The following is a 20,850-nucleotide window of genomic DNA, read 5'->3' as shown; positions in this document are numbered from 1 at the left end:
TCTGATAACACTACTTAACAAATAATATAAAAACATTTATGGAACTTACATTATAGCGAGTATATAGTCGTATAAAAAACACTTTTTATGAATATGGCAAACGTAATTTTCGAGCACGTAAATATTTTCAGTTCAAGAATATCATTTACCTCTTGTTTATCCCTGACGGCACCCAAAATTTCGGAAAAAATAACTTAAATACCTATGTAAAAGTGTAGTTTAAGCAACATTCTTCAACCCATTTTACTGTACTTTTCGAGTAATCTTCCTACAAGTTTCTCATTGTTTCTATTTTTCTGTTGCCCAAAAACTTTTACAACTTTTTTAAAAAAACGTACGTGCACTTTGTTCATCGTCATTCAATTCTTGACCAAATAGTGAATCTTGTATTAATTTTCTGATCTAATGTTTAACAAATATTTCTTCCTTCATTAAGCTTAGCGTCACTAATTTGAAAAAAAATATTAACGAAGAATAGGCCAGTGGACCCGATTAAACGAAAAAAATCACGAGATATTATTACATGCCTCTCAACGTGAAATATCTAAATGATCGTCAAGTGTTCCAAGAACTTGTTCGACTTAAAGTAAAATAAGTGATTTTTATTTTAAAATCTTTAATGACATTCATTTATATTTCACATAAACATTTCTGTTCTCGGTACAAATTTAATTCCTTCTGCAAATAAAGAAATTTGAAAAATGTGACCTGTCTGTTTAATAGCTCATTAATGTTGTTATAATTGGTGGAAACAGATGGATCGAGCATGCAGAATCCACGTGTACGTCTTGTACCTGTTCGCATTGGATTTGTATAAATATCGCCTTTTGCTTGTGGTAACTCATTATAAACTCGTTTAGATAGCTTCGAAGATGAACTCGTTGTTGATGATCACTGCTTGTTTGGTTCTGATCGGTGAGTATGAACTTATAATTGATTAAATTGGTTGTTAATTTTATAAATGGCATAATTCAGTATCGTTATAATTTATAAAAGAGTTATGAAATCCGCCTTATATTTATTACATTATATTGTATTTTTTGTGGAAATGGAAACACTCGCAGATTATAGTTTGTTCTTTCATATATGACTTGAATAAAANCATAATTCAGTATCGTTATAATTTATAAAAGAGTTATGAAATCCGCCTTATATTTATTACATTATATTGTATTTTTTGTGGAAATGGAAACACTCGCAGATTATAGTTTGTTCTTTCATATATGACTTGAATAAAAAATGATTTACATATATATTCTGTTGAAAAATTTTAAAAATTTAGATAAACTTATTTTAGTATTTTAGTAATCAAAACGATCTGAATTAAATTGCTCGAAATGGCATAAACTTTCTTAAAGTTGAATTATTTATGTTCCATGAAATTTGTATTCGATTAGTACATAGCAATGCAACACAAAGGCAATCTGACAAGAAAGTATTCTTTTCAGGAGAATACTCTACGGGTCACTAAGTTTTATTTTCTATTATTTTGGTATTTTAATTTTTATTTAAGTGTTACACGTCTAAAGTACATGAGTTTAATGGTGTTATCCACTCGGCCACTGATGGTCTTTATATTTAATTATGAATATGTAGAACTGTCTAAATGAGTGATAGTTTTTTAGTACAGTGATTGCTATTTGATTTATTGAATTCTCTATTTGCAGTTACTTTTATGTGTTGATTTGAGAGAAGTGGGTAAATAGAATAACATCATAAATTCAGATTTACAAGAAACTGCGTATTCAAGATACAGTATTCATTATAATGTCGTTTTCTTGGCTAGATAATTTACGAATGACACATCATCTCCCTAATGTTTAAATTGCATATCTATAATCAGGACTGTTTTCAGTTTGTCTAGTTCATGTGATACAATAATAATGTACTTTTTTGACACATTTTGAATGCAAAGCATTAAATATTTTAATTTTATTATATGAATAAGTATTACTTCTTATGGCTGAACAAGTCCATTTCTTTGTATTTGTTGCAGGAATAGTGTGGGCGAAGGACGGTTATCCGGTGATCAAGACAACGGGCTGCAAACTCATATGCGTGGGCATATCAGATAACAAAAGCTGCGATCGTTTTTGCAAGAAACAAGGAGGTAGTCACGGCTATTGCCACGCTTTTGGGTGCTGGTGCGAAGGATTGTCCGGAAGTACACCGACTTATCCCATTCCTGGTAAAACATGTAAAAAATAATGGCAACGTCTTTTTATTGTGCACCAACAGAAATATTGTAACGCTTGTTAATTGAAGTTAAATGAAATAAAATGTAATACCTTCATCTTAAATATCTTTATTATGTGATATTCAGTTTCGAAATATAAAAGCATTATGAATTTCTTTCGTATGAAATTATTGAACTTTTAATTATAAAAACATTACCTTATGCTTATCATTCTCACACTGAACCTACATTTTGAATTTTGCTAGTCTATTTATACAGTAGTGTCTCGATCATCCGACCCCCGATTAACCGACACCTCGGTTAACCGACCGTCTTAGTCTACAAATTTCAAATGTCCACTAGTGATATGGCGCTACAATATTTGGCTATGTCTTGGTTACTTTAATATTATTTTTACGTGTTTTAGCTGGCAACACTGGATCGACCATGAAAGGGAGCCAGTATTTAAACGAAGCTTAATTTTATAATTTTTAACAATACAATAGCGACGATTATTATTTTTTAAAAATTTTTGTTACGTTTAACATCGATGAAAATTCAACGCGCAATATACTAATAAACTAATATACTAATTACATGGGATATAATAATATACTACACTAATAATGGATTTTTTCATACTTTTCGGTTATCCGACTTTTCAATTATTTGACCAACCCCAGTCCCCAATTGTGTCGAATAATCGAGGCTCTACTGTATTTTCATTTTCTCAGCGTTAATGATAATTCCGAAAGAGGTGACCTAATTAACGAGTGTCTACATTTATATTTTTTAAAAATCATTTATAAAAAATGATTTTATTCATGTAAATTACAGGTGTAAATTGCTATACGTAAAAGATACCTTAAAGACTATAGATCTTATATACAGTCGACCCCCCTATAAAATATAGATACGTTCCAATTTATTAGGAATCCGATTTCTTACAAGTCGTTCCATAGCCCGACACGTGTCAAGTTTACGGACTACGGCTGATTGAAAGGTTTTCTTCCATAAAATTAATCGATTCTACACTAATCCGACTCAACATTTCCAAAATACGTATATTTTTTCGTAGTTTTATAGGAATCGTAATTATAGGGACCGTAATTATAGGGGGGTCGACTGTACAATACTGTATATGTTACCGCTAAAGCTCGAAAGTCGTTAATGTGTACATTACCTAGCTAATCTGCAGATCAACTAGGGTGATCCGTTAAAGTTGCTAAAATTGTTTCATTTCTTAAATTACCTAGATAATGTGCAGAGTATCTAGGTAATCCGCACATCACTTACTAGGCAGTGAAAATAAGATCTTTGCCACAAATAGGTGTGCTTGTCGCAAAAACCAATTGCTATGAAATGTCACCAATCTTTAGACTGCACTAGTAAGTAAGCACAATTGGATAATGTTACCTATGGTGAGTAAAATGGCGGCTTGTCTCTGATTCCAGCAAAGAGAAGAAAGGAAATAGTGAGGACGAACAGTACGTTTAAACCTAACCTAACCTATTCTAATAAATTGGTTAGTAATAATAATGGAAATTTATTAGACTAGGTTAGGTTAGGTTAGAACGTGCGTCCCCACTGTTTTCTTTCTTCTATTTGCTGGAATCAGAGACGAGCCGCCATTAACTCACCATAGGTAACATTAACTGCACAATTATATCACGCGATCACCAGGAAATGTATGATAACTTTATTACTTTTCGTCTCCAGTCCAAAAGTAGGGTATCGTTGAAGTTGTTTCGGTCCCCTCAGTTCAGATAGATACTTAAAGTTCCGAAATTCCATAGGTGGTTATCTATATAATAATTACCCTAATTGTATTAATATTTTAAATCGTTTGATTTTTTGTATGTTTTTTAATTGGTTGATGATTGATTCTATCAAGTAATTTGTTGACTGTTTGATTGTATTAACTTGATTCTTTAGATATCGAAAATTAAATAAAGAACATTATGTTAATTTAAGCGTACAGAAACGTTGCTGTTGTTCCAGCAAAGATCTTATTTTCACTTTATCGAGTGCCTAGGTAATCTGCACATTACCTAGGTAATTTGAGAAATAAAACAATTTTAGCAACTTTAACGGATCACCCTAGATGATCTGCAGATTAGCTAGGTAATGTACACATTAACGACTTTCGAGCTTTAGCGGTAACATATATACTAAACCAAACGGTTTCCTTAATTAATCGGGCTAATTAAATGCTATTATTTATAATTAACTTATTAAGTAATCTCGTACTAGATGTAAGCCTTAGGCGCTATCTTTTATTAAATTTAATAATTAGAATATACACTAATTAATTTAAAATATTCAGGAACAAAAATAAAAGCGATAGTTTCGAGTTCGAGTTCCGCTCTGGATGGATTTTTTAATGGAATTCGTTGAATTTCTATAATTTTCTACGTTGTTAAAACTTTTCAGAATATTAAAGACTTCTGTTTCGAAATGTTCAAGCGTACATTGATTGAAGAACTGTACAGGATTCAAATGTATATAAAGTGTTTGATTCTATTGACTTTTCTCGAGACTTTTTAAAGACTTTCGCAGATATTTTTAATGCTATCTGCTAGAAATTGCCTACGTAACTAAAGAGTTCATAAAAAAGAGGCATTAATTACTCGTATTATTTACATAAGTTTCAATTATATAAATCACTTTGCATTGATTGCGGGTAACGAAAAATGTGTGAGTGACTACAAGCAAAGATAAACTGCGCTGATCACCAGAAGACAATTTAAATACTTAATTAATTTACATAAACTTCTAAATATTTATGATAACAGTTATCATTTACTCTAATTACAAATCTTTCATTTACGGGCATGAGCTTGTAGGCTATATAGCCCCGTGGTAAAGTGGGACGTAATTGTCACGTAATAGCAGTTGCATGCGTCCATGATGGTCGTTACGCCGGGAATAATGCCTTCCGGGAGGACGTTTATAAGTAACTGGCCCCATTCATGCGTTACAGACGTGGAGAAAATTCCACGTCGCCAGCCCATCCTGGCGATGCGAGAATCAACGACCGAAAACCGTGTTCGGAGATTAGAAGCGTTTGTCCACTGGTGGGCCGTTGGAGATCTTCTGAATGTTTTTATCAAATCCAGGACTCGTTGGAGATAAATTCAATATTTTGAAAGAATTTTGAATTTAAAAATGAATAGAAATTTATCACAGATATTGAAACAATATTAGTATTACAACAATAAAACAAAATATCTGCTTTTTAACTTATAATTTAAGAAGTGTGCACGTTCGAAAATCGATTTATTTCATAAAAATTGCTATAGATCTTGAGAAAAAACATTGCGTTATTTTTATTTTTATGAACTAATATTTTAAAATTTCAAAAATGGGGACAGTAGAACCATACTGATCCAAGTTACATTTTTTTTTTATTATAGATTTTCGCACAGTTTACCCTGCGAGTGAGCGGGTCGGCGACCCCTCGAGTGTGGGAGAGCACGCGTTAAATTTTTTTTTTCGCGCGGTAGGCTCCCTTTTGACCACGATGTCACGTGACCGTAAATGACGTAGGCGAATTTTCAGGGGCTTATATCTCACGAAGAGCCGCGAGTAGGGGTATGGTTCCTTTGACTTTATTGTTCGCACAGGGGGCTACAGTTTGGAAAGTTTCCACCTCTTCATTCGTAGGGTAAATCTTACCATTGGCACTTTAACGTAACTGTAGAGCATATTGATAGCAACAAAAAAGTCAAAGGATCCGTTCCTCATGGAAATTTGTAAATAATGCCCACTAGAGGGCGTCCCGAGCTACTAGTTCATATATAACTTATTAAGAATACCTGCAATATAATATGTTATTTGTGTTTTAGTACATCTGAGAATAATGCAGAAATTACATATTAATACATGTTATACAAATATATTATTTTGTTATTTCAGCTCACATAAAATTCATATAAAGCATTCTTTCTTAATCAAACAGCGTTTTCCGCAATTGACACTACATCGAATCAAGGCCTCGTATCTTCCTTGAAAGTTGTGCTCAAGGTGGCATCATACAGAAGGGTGTAGAGAGAGTCCTGGACGTTGTCGAAGAGTTTCCAGAGGGATCTCAGAATATTCAGTAAGTCCTGTCAAATTTATACAGCATAAGACAGATTTAAATTTTGTATCGCACATCGGAAGGTTAAAACCTCATTGTTACTTACCACTCGCACCCCTACAGGGCCTAAATGCTTTCTCGCATTTCACGTGAAGAAACACTTATATAAGCGATAGATATAGATTACAAATAAGTTACAAAATATAAATGTTTCGATAGTTTACACCTATCTACAATATCTGAACTAAAAAATTAAATATTTGGTTAATAACGGAGCCTGGGCCACATTGCTGCACGTTCCTGTTTTGCATTCCTTCTCAAAATATTTACAATTTTTTAATAATATGAATTTCCTTGTTATAAGATATTGAAATAAAGACAATTTACAAATAATTCGTTATAATAAATTTCGTATACGTTTAAGTTTATAAGAATCCAGCAAAGAGATGCTTAACTTTTCAGGCAATATTCGCAGGCGCCATCTGTTATGATATTTTATTAAAATTTATTTTTTATATTTTGAACTATTATAAAATAGAAAAAAATCTTATATATATAATATAAATTTATTTACATTATAAAATACTTATATAAATTATTTAATAATATATATAAGTATTTTATAATGTACAAATGCAAACACTTTGAACTTAGTTTGAATGATTTTTAATTTTTATAGAACATAACTCGTTGAATTTGGCTTTATCAATTAATGGCGACAGATATGAAAACCCACACCTTATTTTTTATACAGTAAGGGTTCTATATAATTTTCGTTTTACTAAAGGAAAATGAGACAATTTTTTATATGTTATTGCACTCGCTTGTAATAAAACTTTAATTAAATGAACAGATGTTGTGATTTTATAGTGTCTTCAATATACGGTTTCAGGATAATTCTTTGCTACTTTTTACATTCATTGGCTATTTCTTAAGTAAATTCCAGAGCTGTCGACATTTTAATTCGATTGGATAAAAGTAAATACAGTAGAACCTCGATTATCCGGACTAATTGGGGATGAAGGTAGTCCGGATAAGGAAAAATCCGGATAATCGAAACAAATACTTTGATTTGTCTTTTAATGATAATACAACACGTTTTCTTTTCGATGACATATCGGTAATATTAAAAGTAAATACTGTATTTAAATCGTGATCAAATTTTCAAGAAACAAACGTTCGTATTGCATTTGGACTACTACTGACCAACGCTAACAGATTATCTATTGTTTAAAAGGCCCTCTGGTGGCGCAAGAAGACGGATTTTATAAAATAAAAAGCAGTTGAAACTGCATTTTTATGAATAAAAATGTGACAAACTATTTATCGTTTTATGATGAGTAAAATTTTTTCGTCGCGTTCGCGGCTTTTAAGTAATGCATAAACCTTCGAGGCGTGAGGCCCTTCGGACCGCAAGGCATAGGTGGTGGCCCACGTTGCCCATACTCTGTCCATACGCCGCCCTTGGTCATAGAAATGATGTAATTTGAATATAAATTATTTATAAATACGTATGTCAAGTTATATTTTTATTACTACGTAAAATATATTTAAGAGTTTACTACCACTGTGCCGGGTGAGACGTTGTTGAAACAAAAAAGTTATGCATTCATCACGTACATTAACAGTGTCGTAATTTGCCAAGTGCAAATCAGCAAATTCGTAAAATTTTTGTTTATTTTGAACAATCCGGATAATCGAAAATCCGGATAATGGAGGTCCGGATAATGGAGGTTCTACTGTACGTGGTTTTATCCACGTCAATTTTTTCTTTCTTATGACTTCCCGAAGTTATATTTTGTATTATTCTATCAATTTCGGATTAATGTATGTTTACCTTTATCAAATAGCATTAAAAAAACATGTCCATAAAGAATCAAGGATTATTTCGGTCATTTAAAAATACATCGATAATTCTACATTAAGATAAGTTTCATTATGTCTTTCGAGTTAGAAATTGTCAGGCCCACTATTTTCCTCCCAACGAACAATTGTTAACTACCAGACAGGAAACCCTTTGCACCCACATTTCGGAGATGTGTGTGTAAAAGCGACACCAGAATTGTTTATGTTTAATAAACAATGTCGTTTATATTTCTCTTTTTAGGAACGCCCATTCTAAATTTTTAGTAATACTTGTTAAAGATAATTCAAAAAACAAGTCAGAAGAAAAAAAAGACCCATTAGTTGTTATAAATCTCACAACATGCGAAGGAAAAGACGAAGGGAATGACTGTCGTTTCCCCTTTTTTTAATTGTGTTACATGCAGGTATTATTTCATCCATGTCACGCGGACGCAAATAATTCTTAATAGACAGGAGAGAAGGAGAATGATCAGTCATGCTTATTGCAAATTACCTGAACATCCTTCGGAACGAAATTACGATTGGTTAAAATGTAGAATAAAATAAAAAAGTATGACTAGTGAGAGACTTACTGAAGAACTAAGTGAAAGAAAAAGAAAACAGTAAAGTTAAGAAGAAAAGGAGAAAAAGTGAGATGAGACAGTGAAGAAAAAGAGAGTAGAAGAGAAAGCAGATAAAAAAAAGGGAAAAGAAAAAAAGCAACACAACATCTAGAAGAGAAGTTAACTCTTTCCCTGGTATGTTGAAAGTCGCAAAGTTCCGATACCCCCTGCTAGGTATCCGTGTTTTACAAATAGAAATAGGCTAATTTTCTCTAATAAATTTTATACTTATTATTAATTTACACTAAGTTCAACGATTGTGTTTCATTTTTCTATAATATTTTTTTTCTTTTTTTTGTAAATTAGTTTACTTGACTTTGCATCAGGACTGCGGAGTCGATTAAAAAGAAAAAAAAAAAAAAAACATTCGACTCCGACTCTGACAAAATTAAATACCGAGTTATTTTATGGGTGTAGAGGCACTTATAGGGAGTACCCTGCTCTGAAATCTGAAAGGAACTCGGGACGTTTACCCAAAACACTTTAAAAGTGTGAGGTAAGCAGCGGGCCACGGGTTAATCCCACAATGACCACTTACTCTACACAAGCTCGTGAAGCTCGATCTCGGCGTCGTCGGATGGCGGTAGGAGGGCTAATCGAGTGGGGAGGGGGTGAGGAAGGTGGTAGGTGCCGTTTATTGACAGGAGACAGGTCAACAGTATAACAAGCATTTATTAATTAACAAAACTAAGTTAGAAAACTACTAAAGCTAAATGCGATTATATTAAAGTATGTACAGAAATTGGCGATTATGTTCTTAGCTAGGTCTAGTTTCTAGTTCCGAGACAGAGCGCTTTTATAAAATCTACTCCTAAATACCTCTAGGTAAAAGGAAGAGTTGGCGAACGTCGTATGTATGGAAGGGTGTGGTGTCTTCTATGTCTTCTCCGACGGGATCACAGTCCTTGGCATGGAGATCGACAAACACAAGTACTAAGAATACCTTCCGTGTGCGGACGCCCTGAGCTTCCGGTGATCTCCTCTTTTACATCTTTTCGTGCGAGAGCCGACACGTCATCGACGATGACGGTTCACTCTTCACACTTAACTGTAAACTTCCTCAGTTCGTTGTTACAAACTCGGTGGAATTCAATATAGTTTAAATTTCTCGGGTTTTTCCGAAGTTAATTAACCGAAAATTTAGATGTATAAGCGGCCTGTACAAATCCGAAAAATCCGCGGTTCACAATAGTTATTATTTTTTATATTTATTTGTATAAAAAATTAATTTTTAAGAAATGTTTTATAAGAGGAAAAAGGGGAGCGATAAAATTCTACATCTACATTCTACAGCATTCGCACTTCAATTTTACTTTTCCAGTAAAGTTAATATACTAAAATTTGTGCGATCTAGCTACTTCAGCTCCCTTCTAGCCCCCTGTTCTCTCCGATATATACTCCGATTTATTGGTCTCAGTCATTTAGAAAAACAGAGTACCGTTTTTTAAAACTCTTTCCGCGCTGTGGGCACTAAGAGGGCGACTTGTAGCAAGCTCATTATGGTGTCCGACGATGCACACCCAGTAGCGTAGTCCTACCCTACACTCTCGTAATCCAATTTCTGACGGCTCCCCAAAACCCCACATTATTAAATTCCTGCAATTCTATACATATGGAGTCAAAAATAACACAAAAATAAAACAATGTATAAAATTTCCGTATATAAAAAATATATTCGAAAAATGTAACAACAGTTAAATATACAGGTTGGGAAAGAAAGTCACTTTACATCCTGTTACAGAATATAGAATGTACCCAAACAATGTACAGTACAGTACATCGAGCTTATTATTTAACGTGCATAACTTTGTAACCATTTCAGGTATGTCCAAAAAATCTTTCAGCAATCAGTTTTTTGTAAAATTCTGATCTTTAATGTGTGCCACATGAGCCCTTTCTCATTTACAGTTTCGCAGTTTCATTCAATATGGCCGCCATCAAGATGATGGCCGTGTGTGTAACACACACATCGATCTGTTCCCCTTGGTGAAACGTGTTCTTGATACGAGCGAATCAACTTTGGGTACGTTCTATATTCTATATCAAGGGTGTTGACTTTTTTCTCATCCTGTATATAGTTTAGATCAGTGTTTCTCAGACTTTTTGGTTCGCGACCCTTACTTTGAGAATCACTGGTTTAGATAATACCAAAAAACAGAAATGAAATAAGTAAACATTCAGTAAATAAAAAACAAGTTTTGGAAATGAAAGGATGATGTATAAACTAAGTTTTACGTGGAATTTTCGAAAAAAAAAAAAAAAAAGGAATGCTTTGTAAAGCATGTTGTGATGTCACATGGGAGTGTTTATGTCAAAACTAAAGTTTTGCCGATTGACAGTTTTAATAATAATTTTACTTTTTACTTTTCTTCTATTAAAATTACTAATTTCAGATGTATTTTATGTATTTGCAAATTAAAGAATACGAAAATGCATAGCGGATTAAAGTTTCTTTTGTTAACTGAACTTTGTCTCCCGATAAAAACATACTCAAGATTTAGTACTCTTAATAGTCTTAATTAAAACACCCGTGGGTTTTTCTGCATTTTTATAAAGTAGAGTCTGCCATTGAGATTAGGTTTCTAAATTGTGTAATAATAATATCTTATCGCAACAATAATATTTCTTAAATTATATAAAAATCTTACTATAATTAATGATATTTATTTTTATTTAAAATCATAGTCATTTTAATCTATAGACCTATATAAATATAAAAAATTATAATTGATGAAAATGATGTTATTGAGTCTATCGAATATTCACCTGTTCTTTTACACGTTTGTTAATGTGGTTGATAATGTAGTTGTACGGAAACTTACGTCAACAGTTTTCCATTTATTCAGTTTCGACCTGGATTCAGCACAACAGAGATTATTAAATGATTCATTACAGAACTATAGAGTGTTTCATAACAATGTGCAATCAAGTTCTTTATCTGCTAAAAATTTAACTGATAAGCTTATTAATAATTTATTCCTGAAGATTTACTTCTAGCTAGGGTCGTGTATTAACATTACGCAAGTATAATTATATACATAATATAATTATACTTGCGTAAAGTTAACGTATTCGCTACGCTTCGACTTTCCTCATCTAACGAAACAATATATCGGATATAACAATAAAAGATTAATAATAGTTATTCACTATAAATGAATAGTCATATGCAGTATAGCTTAGAAATAATTTATTAATATTAAAATATTAATTAATTATTATAAATTACTTTAAAAAGATATTATACTTTAATTAATACATTTTTAAAAATATCAAAAATATCTTACTTTTCTGAAGTGAATTCGTGAAGTTTTATGTCACATCCCAGTTTTATTTTAACATCTCATACAATTGATCAACATGGCATATGAAAACAATGTGTCACTCCACTATAGTATCACGTGAATGCATCGACGTCGTCACTATCTTCAGTGACCTCACTTTATAATATTAAAATTATTTCGATTAAACAATCCGAAGTGTTTTAAATAATAGTAATTACTCGATAACCGATAACGTTGCCCCCGAAAATATAATGACTAGAAAGGTATACTTGTATTAATCATTACCTTCCTATAAAAGCAGCAATTGGGCATTTCGCCCTAACTGTAGTAACTGTAGGCAAATCACACCCAGCCATTAAAGAAAGTAATTTTACGCAATAAGGAAACTGTATTTTAACCTTGAAGTGTTGTACAGTTAACTGGTGCCAACTTTTGACAAAATTATTCGAAAAATAACACGATAACTGCATACATGCTGAAATGTTGATATTCGGTATTGGTTTTAGAGTCAAATATAGTTTTATCGATATAATTATCATGCATTAGGAAACTCTTTTATCTTTTCCAACAAAAGTGATTTTTTGGGGGGAGATGGTATCGCTCTTGGCATGAAAGAATGTATCCAGTTTGCACAATAAATAAAATTTAGTTTATATATTTCATTAGTTGGAGTTTCGTCACTGATGCATTGATTTAATATTATCAGTAGAATTTAGACGATTTTTTCGTTTGAATACTTTATATTTTGAAGTTCGTCTACATCATAACACAATCTAAATTCAGTTTACTAATTTGATTAAATTTGATGCGATTACGTAAACTTTCGTATTGCCAAAATGATAAAATACATATGATGGATTTTCTTACGCTTTTCAAACATTGCAATCCAATCAATTCCTCGTCTTGACTTATATTTAATGATTCCCGGATTTTAGAAAAATTTAAATAGTGATTTACATTGGTGAATCTATGTATAAAATCAGTATGATAATCACTTACACCGATAAAATAAATGTTTTCATTGATTCCGTTCAATGCTCGAACGAAATCGATAATGCGAGAAACAGGTTCTCTTATATCGTATAAATTATTCGAAAAGTTTTCATAAAGAGAGAGAATAAGATAAATCTTACAATTTTTCGTTACACTCCAGTCATTCAAAAAGTCATTCACGTAACTTACCCGATTTTCGTAAAAGTAACGAATCTGGTAAAAATATACATATAACTCTTTGAATTCATACAACTTCAATAGACCTTGATACAAAGGAATATCTGTGCATGAAGCAAATATAAATTTTGCACGAGAACAAAATTGTTCCCAATTTCTTTTCAGTTTGATTTCTTTGTAAGCGCGAAGCATAAATTCAGGCGTGTGCATATGATCCTCCACAGCTTTTAACATCGGTTTGGGTAAAAAATCTTCTTTATATAATCCAAGTAAAAATAATAATTCCATACCATACCTAGGATATCGAGTTGAATAACCGATATATACTGATAAAGAGAAAAGAAATTCGCCAAATGTGCGATGTACAAAACTGTATGCAATGGTATTATCGCATTTAGAAAAGCAATCGAGAGTAAGAATGTCCAGTCCAATGATGAAATTACGTTCAACTTCATTCGGAAATAAAGCCTTTAAATCTTCTGATGTGATAGAAATTGACGATTTGTTTACCAATGCTAGTAACAAATTTTCTCCCACGAAGTATTTTCCCCTTTTAAACTTGCCTTCCTGATTAGTTTTTCTCACGTAACGTTCAGATATAAGAGTAAATATTTTGATGTATAAATCAGCCATTGTTTCGAGCTTTACAATTTCTGCATTCTCATGAAGGCAACACAACATATGCAGCATCAGAGGACATTCTGATATTTCTCTGTAAAAGTCGTTTTCATTCAGTGCAGAACAGAGTTCGTCGGCTTTACTTTTGTGTTCTTTAAATATTATTCGAATGTATTTTTCTTGATTTTGAGGAGAAAACCCTTCTATCGAAAACCTCATCTTCATGTCTTCTCTGATTTCTTCCGCTGCTTGAGGTCGACTCGTAACCACAATCGTCATTCGACGAGAAATATCGTAAGATTCTTCTCTTATAAATTTTGTAATTTTAGATTTATCTACAATTTCGTCGAAACCATCCAAAATGACCAAAACATTCCGCTGCCTGTCTTGTAGTTTCCAATCTTTATCCATTGGGGAGTATTCACGCATGTCATCGAGTATTGCATCTTTTACACTTTTATCGCCTAATTCTCGTAGAATTACAATAAAAGTTAACTGAAAATGTTGTAGGTAATTCGTAGATGCCCAATCGTACGCAATTTTCTTGCAGAGAGTGGATTTGCCATAACCGGGATCTCCTGTAACTAAAATAGTTTGATGTCCATCTTGTTGTATTGCGAATATATCATTCAGACGTATTCTCTGTTTTCTTTTCTTTCCAAATAAATCTGCCTTTTGTACAATCAATTCTACGAAATAATTTTTTAGTGGAAAATCGTTCCTTTTACCTTCCCATAAGAAAGATCGCATGTAAGAAAAACAAGTCACATATTTGTCCTTCATCTTCTGGCAGCAAATGTCGAATATTTCTGTAATTAAATAATAATAATAATAATAACAATTAATCGAAAATCCTGTTAGTATGGTTTACAATATTTGAGTGTTAGAAATTATACAAAAAATTCATCTCTGTTTATATATACAGTGAAACCTCGCAGAACGAGCATAGTTCGTTTCAGAATATTACTCGTAATGCGAAACTCTCGTTAAGCGAAACAATTTTTTCCATAGAAGTTAATGTAAAATACGATAATGCGTTCCTCGCCCCCAAAAATACTCATATATTTTATGTATAGCGTTTATTTAAAGAAAATTATACAATATACGTTGTTAAGGAGCGTAAATCATCCTTGTCTTTTCTTCTAGCGCAGAATGAATCAACCTGGAATGCAAATTCGATTTGCAGATAACAAAAAAAAAACATCGAAAAAATATGTCTCAAACAAAGAAACAATATGCCAAAGTGTATTTGTGGTGTTTTAATTGCTACGAAGTCATTAATATTTTTTCGCTTTATTGTACAGTATACACTGAGGATGATCTACATTCCCTCTTGAAAAACAAACTTCGAAGCAACACAGAATTACACATCCGATCGATAGAAATAGTAGAAATAAACATGGCCTCCTTGCAGTACGGTAACAGACAGTGTTTGTCGTTGGTGCAACCTATTTTGATATTTCAAATAATAATAACGGGTGAAGCAATGCTTTTAGGTTCTGATGAATCAGCCCATACTTCGTTTGTTTGTTTTACTAAGTTATGGCAACGCAACACATAACCCCATATGCCTAGAGGAATGCCTTCCGGAAGGTCTTTTTAATGATAACTAGCTCCTATTTAGGTATTACAGACTTGGAGAAAAGCCGGAAAACGCCACCTGGCCAGTGTGGCGCGAATCCATCACTAAACTGGCAGTGTTTAGGGACAGAAAACGCTTGGCCACTAATGGGCTGACCATACTTTTGGCTATGGATCTTCGATTTCAATCACACAGATAACGTGTGCAAAGTCTTTGTGCTGTTTGCTTCCACGATTATCATAGACAAGAAACAGCCGGATAGTTCTTCAGGCGTGTGACACAGACGTCGTTATTGTGCTCCATAAACTGCCAAAAAAAAATTTGTATATCGAGTTACCTAAGGCATAACGAGCTAGTCCATTGTGTTAATACATTTAAAATTTTTAAAGTAAATTTTCATTCATTTTGGTAAAATATTTTGTAAAAATTATTCTTGTTTCACTGGATACACTTTCATGTCGTAACGAAGTAATTGGTGCAAGAAAATTGGTTTATCTAGAAAACTGTTATGCATTTGGGGTAGTAAATACTGTTGTGAATAATTCTTTACATGCATGAAAAACATAAAAACTGCTGAAAAAAATAGGTTGAGTAATTCTTAATTAATTAACATTCTTAGAATTAAAAGTAGTACCCACAAAAGCAGATGTCGACAATATTATGAAAGAAAGGCGATGCCAAAAATCGCATTGAATTCATTTTTGTTTTGTGTAAGTATAATTTTTTACTGTCGATAATACAAAATATTTTGTACTTATATATGTTTGTTATTAAAATTTGATATTCACATTTTGAATTTTCTAAAAGCATATATTAATATAAGGTACCTTTGTGGCCCTCTGATTATACGTAAATTTTTAATTTAATCCTAGTGTGAGAACTCTCGTATAAAGCACTTTGTCTACTTAAGTAGTGTTTATTGTAATAAAGATACGCACTTACCGTCTCTTTCTTCATCTTTCTTTAAGGAACTTGCTTTCGATTCTGCGGAATGAATTTCAATTTTTGGCCCAACGTGAACTTGTGTACAGTTCTTCAGTCTCGTCGCATACTGATTACATTTCTCCACTGAAATTAATAGGTAATTTAATATTATTTTTACCGAATTATAATTGTACACCGTAATTTAATAACAGATAAATAATGATAAAAGTAATCTGTGCAAATATATTTGATGTTAATTATTTTTAAGCTAAAACAAATCTCCACACGCTTTTCGATATGTTTGTGTAAAAAGACAATAATTTAATGAAAGTAAATTATTGTCTTTAACATTTAATGCGTTTTTACTGGATTTTCCTATTTCTTTTCTTTTATTAATTAAATAAGACGTATAAAACCGTTTACCGTTTACAAGTTCCTTAAACATATTTTCATTTTGCGCCACTCTATGAGTTGCCTGTAATTAAATAATACATTTAATAAAGTGATTAAACTATTGTAAAGTACAGTCTATACAAAGTTAAATTAACAATATAAAGTCTACTTAATATTAATGCATCACTATAACGTTTTGAGGGCACTCAATTTGAGTGCGATTGACAGAAACTCTTCATTATCACTTTACTGATTTATTATGATAGATATCCATATATTCATGCGCTACGAAGGAAACTTAAATATAATTATACTTGAGTAACGTCTTTAGCAAGCGTAACATGATAACAGTTACCGTTTGAAATTACAGGAAGCAATTTGTCACATAAAATCTTAAAATTAGATGTATGTCAACACTTAATTTGCAGCATTTTAAAATTTTCCAGTTGAGAAGTTACGTGTCTCAGTTTTTTATACAAAATTAAATAAAATCTTCAAGTTATTCGAAAATAATATTTATGTTACAAAACATAATTCATAATTCAGATTTAAATAAAATTTATTTTTCCGACTTACTTCAGCAACTTCTCTGTAATTAACTAGAGAAACGACGACACTCTTCTCCTCACTCGAAGCTTCTGTTTTTGCCATTTCTTTAATTCAAATCTAATAATTCACATATAACATAAATTAAACAGATTCCGGCGGATTGCTTCGTTATACAGTAGACCCCCATATAACACGGTAGATACGTTCCATGTTATGTGAATTCCGTGTCGTACGAGTCACTTAAATACATGAACCAATCACAGCCCGGTACGCGTGCAAGTTTAGGGATTACGGCTATTTGACAGGTTTTCTTCCATAAAATGAATCGATTCTAGACTAATTCGACTAAACATTTCCAAAACACGTATATTTTTGGGGAGAAATAATCCGTATAAACTATGCTATAAACAAAAAATTCTAGGATTACTTACCGAGTGTGCACCGTTCGACGACGCCATTGCTTAAGCTTGTTTTCGTCGCGGAGCAGCGCACCAAACGGCGGGCGCGTTTTCTGATAAGTTATTTTTCTGCGAAAAATTCGTTGAACTTTAAAGACATCATTAATATAAATATAATTTTTATGGCCGTTGAATAATAAATGGTTTTTAGTAGGTCCGCTGCTCGTTTAAACTCAACGGTTTGGGCAATATCCGCTATTGGCCTAGATTCGACCAATCCTGTCGCGACACGAGTCGGCGATGACGTTTAACCGTATTATACGAGTCTCTTTTAGCGTGTTTCTACGAACACGATTGCAATTTTTTCGCAGTGTTATAAGAATCCGTATTATAAGAACCCGTGTTATAAGGGGTCTACTGTACTTAAATTTTATTAAAAATACGATATTAAAGTAAACATGTAAACTATTTACCTTATATATCACACTTGAATATAACTCTATGCCGATAGATTTTCAGATTTAATCTTATACGAGTTTTTATCGGGAATGTGGATTGCCCAATTATATACTAACTTAAGAGGAACAATACACACAAATTAATGTGCCCGAGATCTTTGCAGAACACGCATATTCCGAGGACCTGCCCAGCTTAAACACGACATAAAGTTTAACTTGTAGTAAAACTTTTATATTTTTCGTGTATCATCGATAATATATTTGATAAAAACTGCATGGATCCAACTCATCTCCGGCTGTCTGTCTGTTTGTCTGTTTCTTTTCCCGCTGTTTTAAATGTCGAAGGATTGTCTAGTGTTCTTTTCTAACTACCTGTTTATGTTTATGTTGAATTACCAGATATAATTGATGCTGGTTGTAAACATTTCTAAAAGTGCTATTTTCACAATGAAGGAGTTTTAAAAAATTGCTTTAATTTCTATATAAGAATTTTCTTTATTTTCTGAATAGTAGACACAATACAAATATATTTTTCTAGTTTTCTTCTTAAACTTGTTAGATAGATTGTGAATAACATAGCTTTAAATTACAAAATACAGCAATAGGCCAGAATTAAATTATATAAACCGAATATAAAATAAAATAGTAAAAAGTATTACATAAACTTTGCACTTTTGTATAATAAAGTGCTGATTTATTTAACACTTAATTATATGCAAACAGAACCAGAATTTCTGATAGAAATCAAATAATTTTATACACGTATTTTTTTAACACCACACTACAAAATCTTGTACATGTCTGTAAAATATTTTATAGTAAATTATAAATATAAGGTTTATAGTACAAACAATTCATTATATTAAATTTCGTGTACGTTTAAGTTTATAAAAATCTAGCAACGAGTTTCTTAACTTTCTCGGCAATATTTTCAGGCGCCATCTGTTATGATATTTTATTAAAATTTATTTTCTTTTATATTTTGAACTATTATAAAATAGAAACAATCTTAATTTTGAAAACAGGTATGGATTTCATATAAAAATTATAAATGCTCATAACGAGTAAGATCGTCATTAAGTCCAGATATGACAAGCGACTTTGCATTATCTCTCCTCATTATCGAGCTTTAATCATCAAAATTTAATGTCATAAATCTTCCTAATACGGAAACGTCCATGCAAAATTTCAGAAATTTACAACAACAAAATTCTAGAGTTATTAAGCTTCATACAGCAGAGTTTTCACACACACGCACACGCACAAACACGAACATTCATACACGCAGAAAAACAACCGGAATATTTTTATATTTCTCGACGTTTTAAGGTGTCTTAAGTCCAAAAGTGTAAAACTATTGGGGGGTCATTTTTTGATCGATCGCCTTACTTTCCCTCTGTTATGTATAACAGTCGGAGAAGTAAAAATTACTGATCTGTGCAAAAAACAAATAAGTATAAACGACAAAATACAGCAGTTAGATAAAGTCCTTTAGATTATGATATCATAATAACAGGTATTTTATACATTTACGTCTAAACGTTCCACTCTTATTGTTGACATTCTAAACTTTATTTAATCTTCGGTGAAATTTTGAAACCCTGCTAACTACAAGAAGGAAAAGTATAAGAACTTAAAGTTAACTCATTAGTTAGATCCGATCTTCCCTTATTCAACGAAAAATATATACATATAATAATAATAGATTCACTATAAACATATAGTAATATATAGCTTATAAATAGTTTACTAATTATTAAATATCTTACTTCTCCGAGGTGAAGATTTGTCCTACATCGGATTTCGTATTAACATTTCGTAAACTTAACCATTATGGAGTATTGAACGTATGTATTGACTCACTCAAAAATTGCGTAACTGCATCGACGTCATCGGTAAATTCAGTGATATCACTTCGCGATATCGAAAGTATCTTCTATTAGAGAATAAATAACAGCAATTACTCGATAAGCGGTATCATCGCATATGAGTAAATGGTGTATCTGTATTAATCACTGTCTTTCTGTCAAGCAGTTGTACATTTCGTCATAACGGTAATAACAACAGGCAAACAATACACCAAGACATGGGTTTTTACGTTTTTGCGGTAAATCGAAGATATTTTTACATCCATCTAGAAATTTTCTCAATAATCTCAAAAGAGATTAAACCTAATTCTATCACCCGATGATAACAAATAATTTTAATCTTTGTTATCATTGCTTTTTGCCCGAGCAAAAAGTAACGATAACAACGCCGGTGTCTTATGCTAGTAGGTATATATATATATATATATACTAGCTGCAAGGACCCGCATCGCTGCGTTTTTATTTGTGGGCAAAAAGTAACTATAGTGAAGATTAAGATAATTACATTATAGCCAACCTTACCCGTTTTCACAGAATGCAAGAATTAAATTCCCCGTTTCCAGACTAATTAGAGACCTTGTCCCGATTCTATTTCTGAACGTCTTCTGTTCACGTACAGTCAAAAGAACTATTTTCAACGTTTCTGGAACGTTTACAATCGTTCTATAATCGAACCAACATTCGAATTTTATGTTCGAATTCAAATTCGAATATTGTTCGAATTAAATTCGAACATAACATTTGAAATAGAAAACCACTTTTAACCACTTTCAGCCCCATATCTCCCACACCCTTATAGCTATCGAGACTCAACCCCCATAGTGCACGAATGGAGACTTGGAGCTACCACCACATAGAAACATCATTCATGTGCGATGTGT

General features: G+C 32.2%; 2 protein-coding genes across 4 annotated transcripts; one reads left to right on the top strand and one right to left on the bottom strand.

The window, feature by feature from the left end:
• Positions 1-832: 832 nt before the first annotated feature.
• Positions 833-2,229, top strand: LOC111612874 (toxin CngtIII-like). The gene is made up of 2 exons (XM_023354155.1): positions 833-915; positions 1,997-2,229. Exons 1-2 carry the CDS (start codon positions 873-875, stop codon positions 2,206-2,208), a joined length of 255 nt encoding a protein of 84 aa, XP_023209923.1. The 5' UTR covers positions 833-872; the 3' UTR covers positions 2,209-2,229.
• A 3,691-nt stretch (positions 2,230-5,920) lies between these two features.
• Positions 5,921-19,976, bottom strand: LOC111612872. 3 transcript variants are annotated; one of them, XM_023354150.1, is made up of 6 exons: positions 19,871-19,976; positions 17,273-17,362; positions 16,727-16,778; positions 16,322-16,447; positions 12,013-14,606; positions 5,921-6,285 (listed from the first exon to the last, which is right to left on the bottom strand). In XM_023354150.1, exons 2-5 carry the CDS (start codon positions 17,345-17,347, stop codon positions 12,766-12,768), a joined length of 2,094 nt encoding a protein of 697 aa, XP_023209918.1. In that variant the 5' UTR covers positions 17,348-17,362; positions 19,871-19,976; the 3' UTR covers positions 5,921-6,285; positions 12,013-12,765. The 3 variants fall into 3 exon arrangements, with proteins under 3 accessions (XP_023209918.1, XP_023209919.1, XP_023209920.1); XM_023354151.1 differs by lacking the exon at positions 16,727-16,778 and having other exon boundaries at positions 19,871-19,968; XM_023354152.1 differs by lacking the exons at positions 16,727-16,778; positions 17,273-17,362; positions 19,871-19,976 and having other exon boundaries at positions 16,318-16,431.
• Positions 19,977-20,850: the final 874 nt, after the last annotated feature.

This window comes from Centruroides sculpturatus, unplaced genomic scaffold (genome assembly GCF_000671375.1).
Source record: "Centruroides sculpturatus isolate CEXI.00-Female unplaced genomic scaffold, Cexi_2.0 scaffold1720, whole genome shotgun sequence".
NCBI classification, from domain to species: domain Eukaryota; kingdom Metazoa; phylum Arthropoda; class Arachnida; order Scorpiones; family Buthidae; genus Centruroides; species Centruroides sculpturatus.
The sequence above is the reverse complement of the archived record's forward strand: the minus strand, read 5'-3'. Positions and strand labels throughout refer to the sequence as shown.

Bases quoted from the DNA above. Each gene is read 5' to 3' on its own strand.
- LOC111612874 (XM_023354155.1), top strand. From the start codon at position 873: ATGAACTCGTTGTTGATGATCACTGCTTGTTTGGTTCTGATCG. The intron at 916-1,996 runs GTGAGTATGAAC...TATTTGTTGCAG, and splicing joins TGCTTGTTTGGTTCTGATCG to GAATAGTGTGGGCGAAGGAC.
- LOC111612872 (XM_023354150.1), bottom strand. From the start codon at position 17,347: ATGGCAAAAACAGAAGCTTCGAGTGAGGAGAAGAGTGTCGTCGTTTCT. The intron at 16,448-16,726 runs GTAAACGGTTTT...TATTAATTTCAG, and splicing joins GTTTAAGGAACTTGTAAACG to TGGAGAAATGTAATCAGTAT. The intron at 14,607-16,321 runs GTAAGTGCGTAT...ATTTAATTACAG, and splicing joins GAAAGATGAAGAAAGAGACG to AAATATTCGACATTTGCTGC.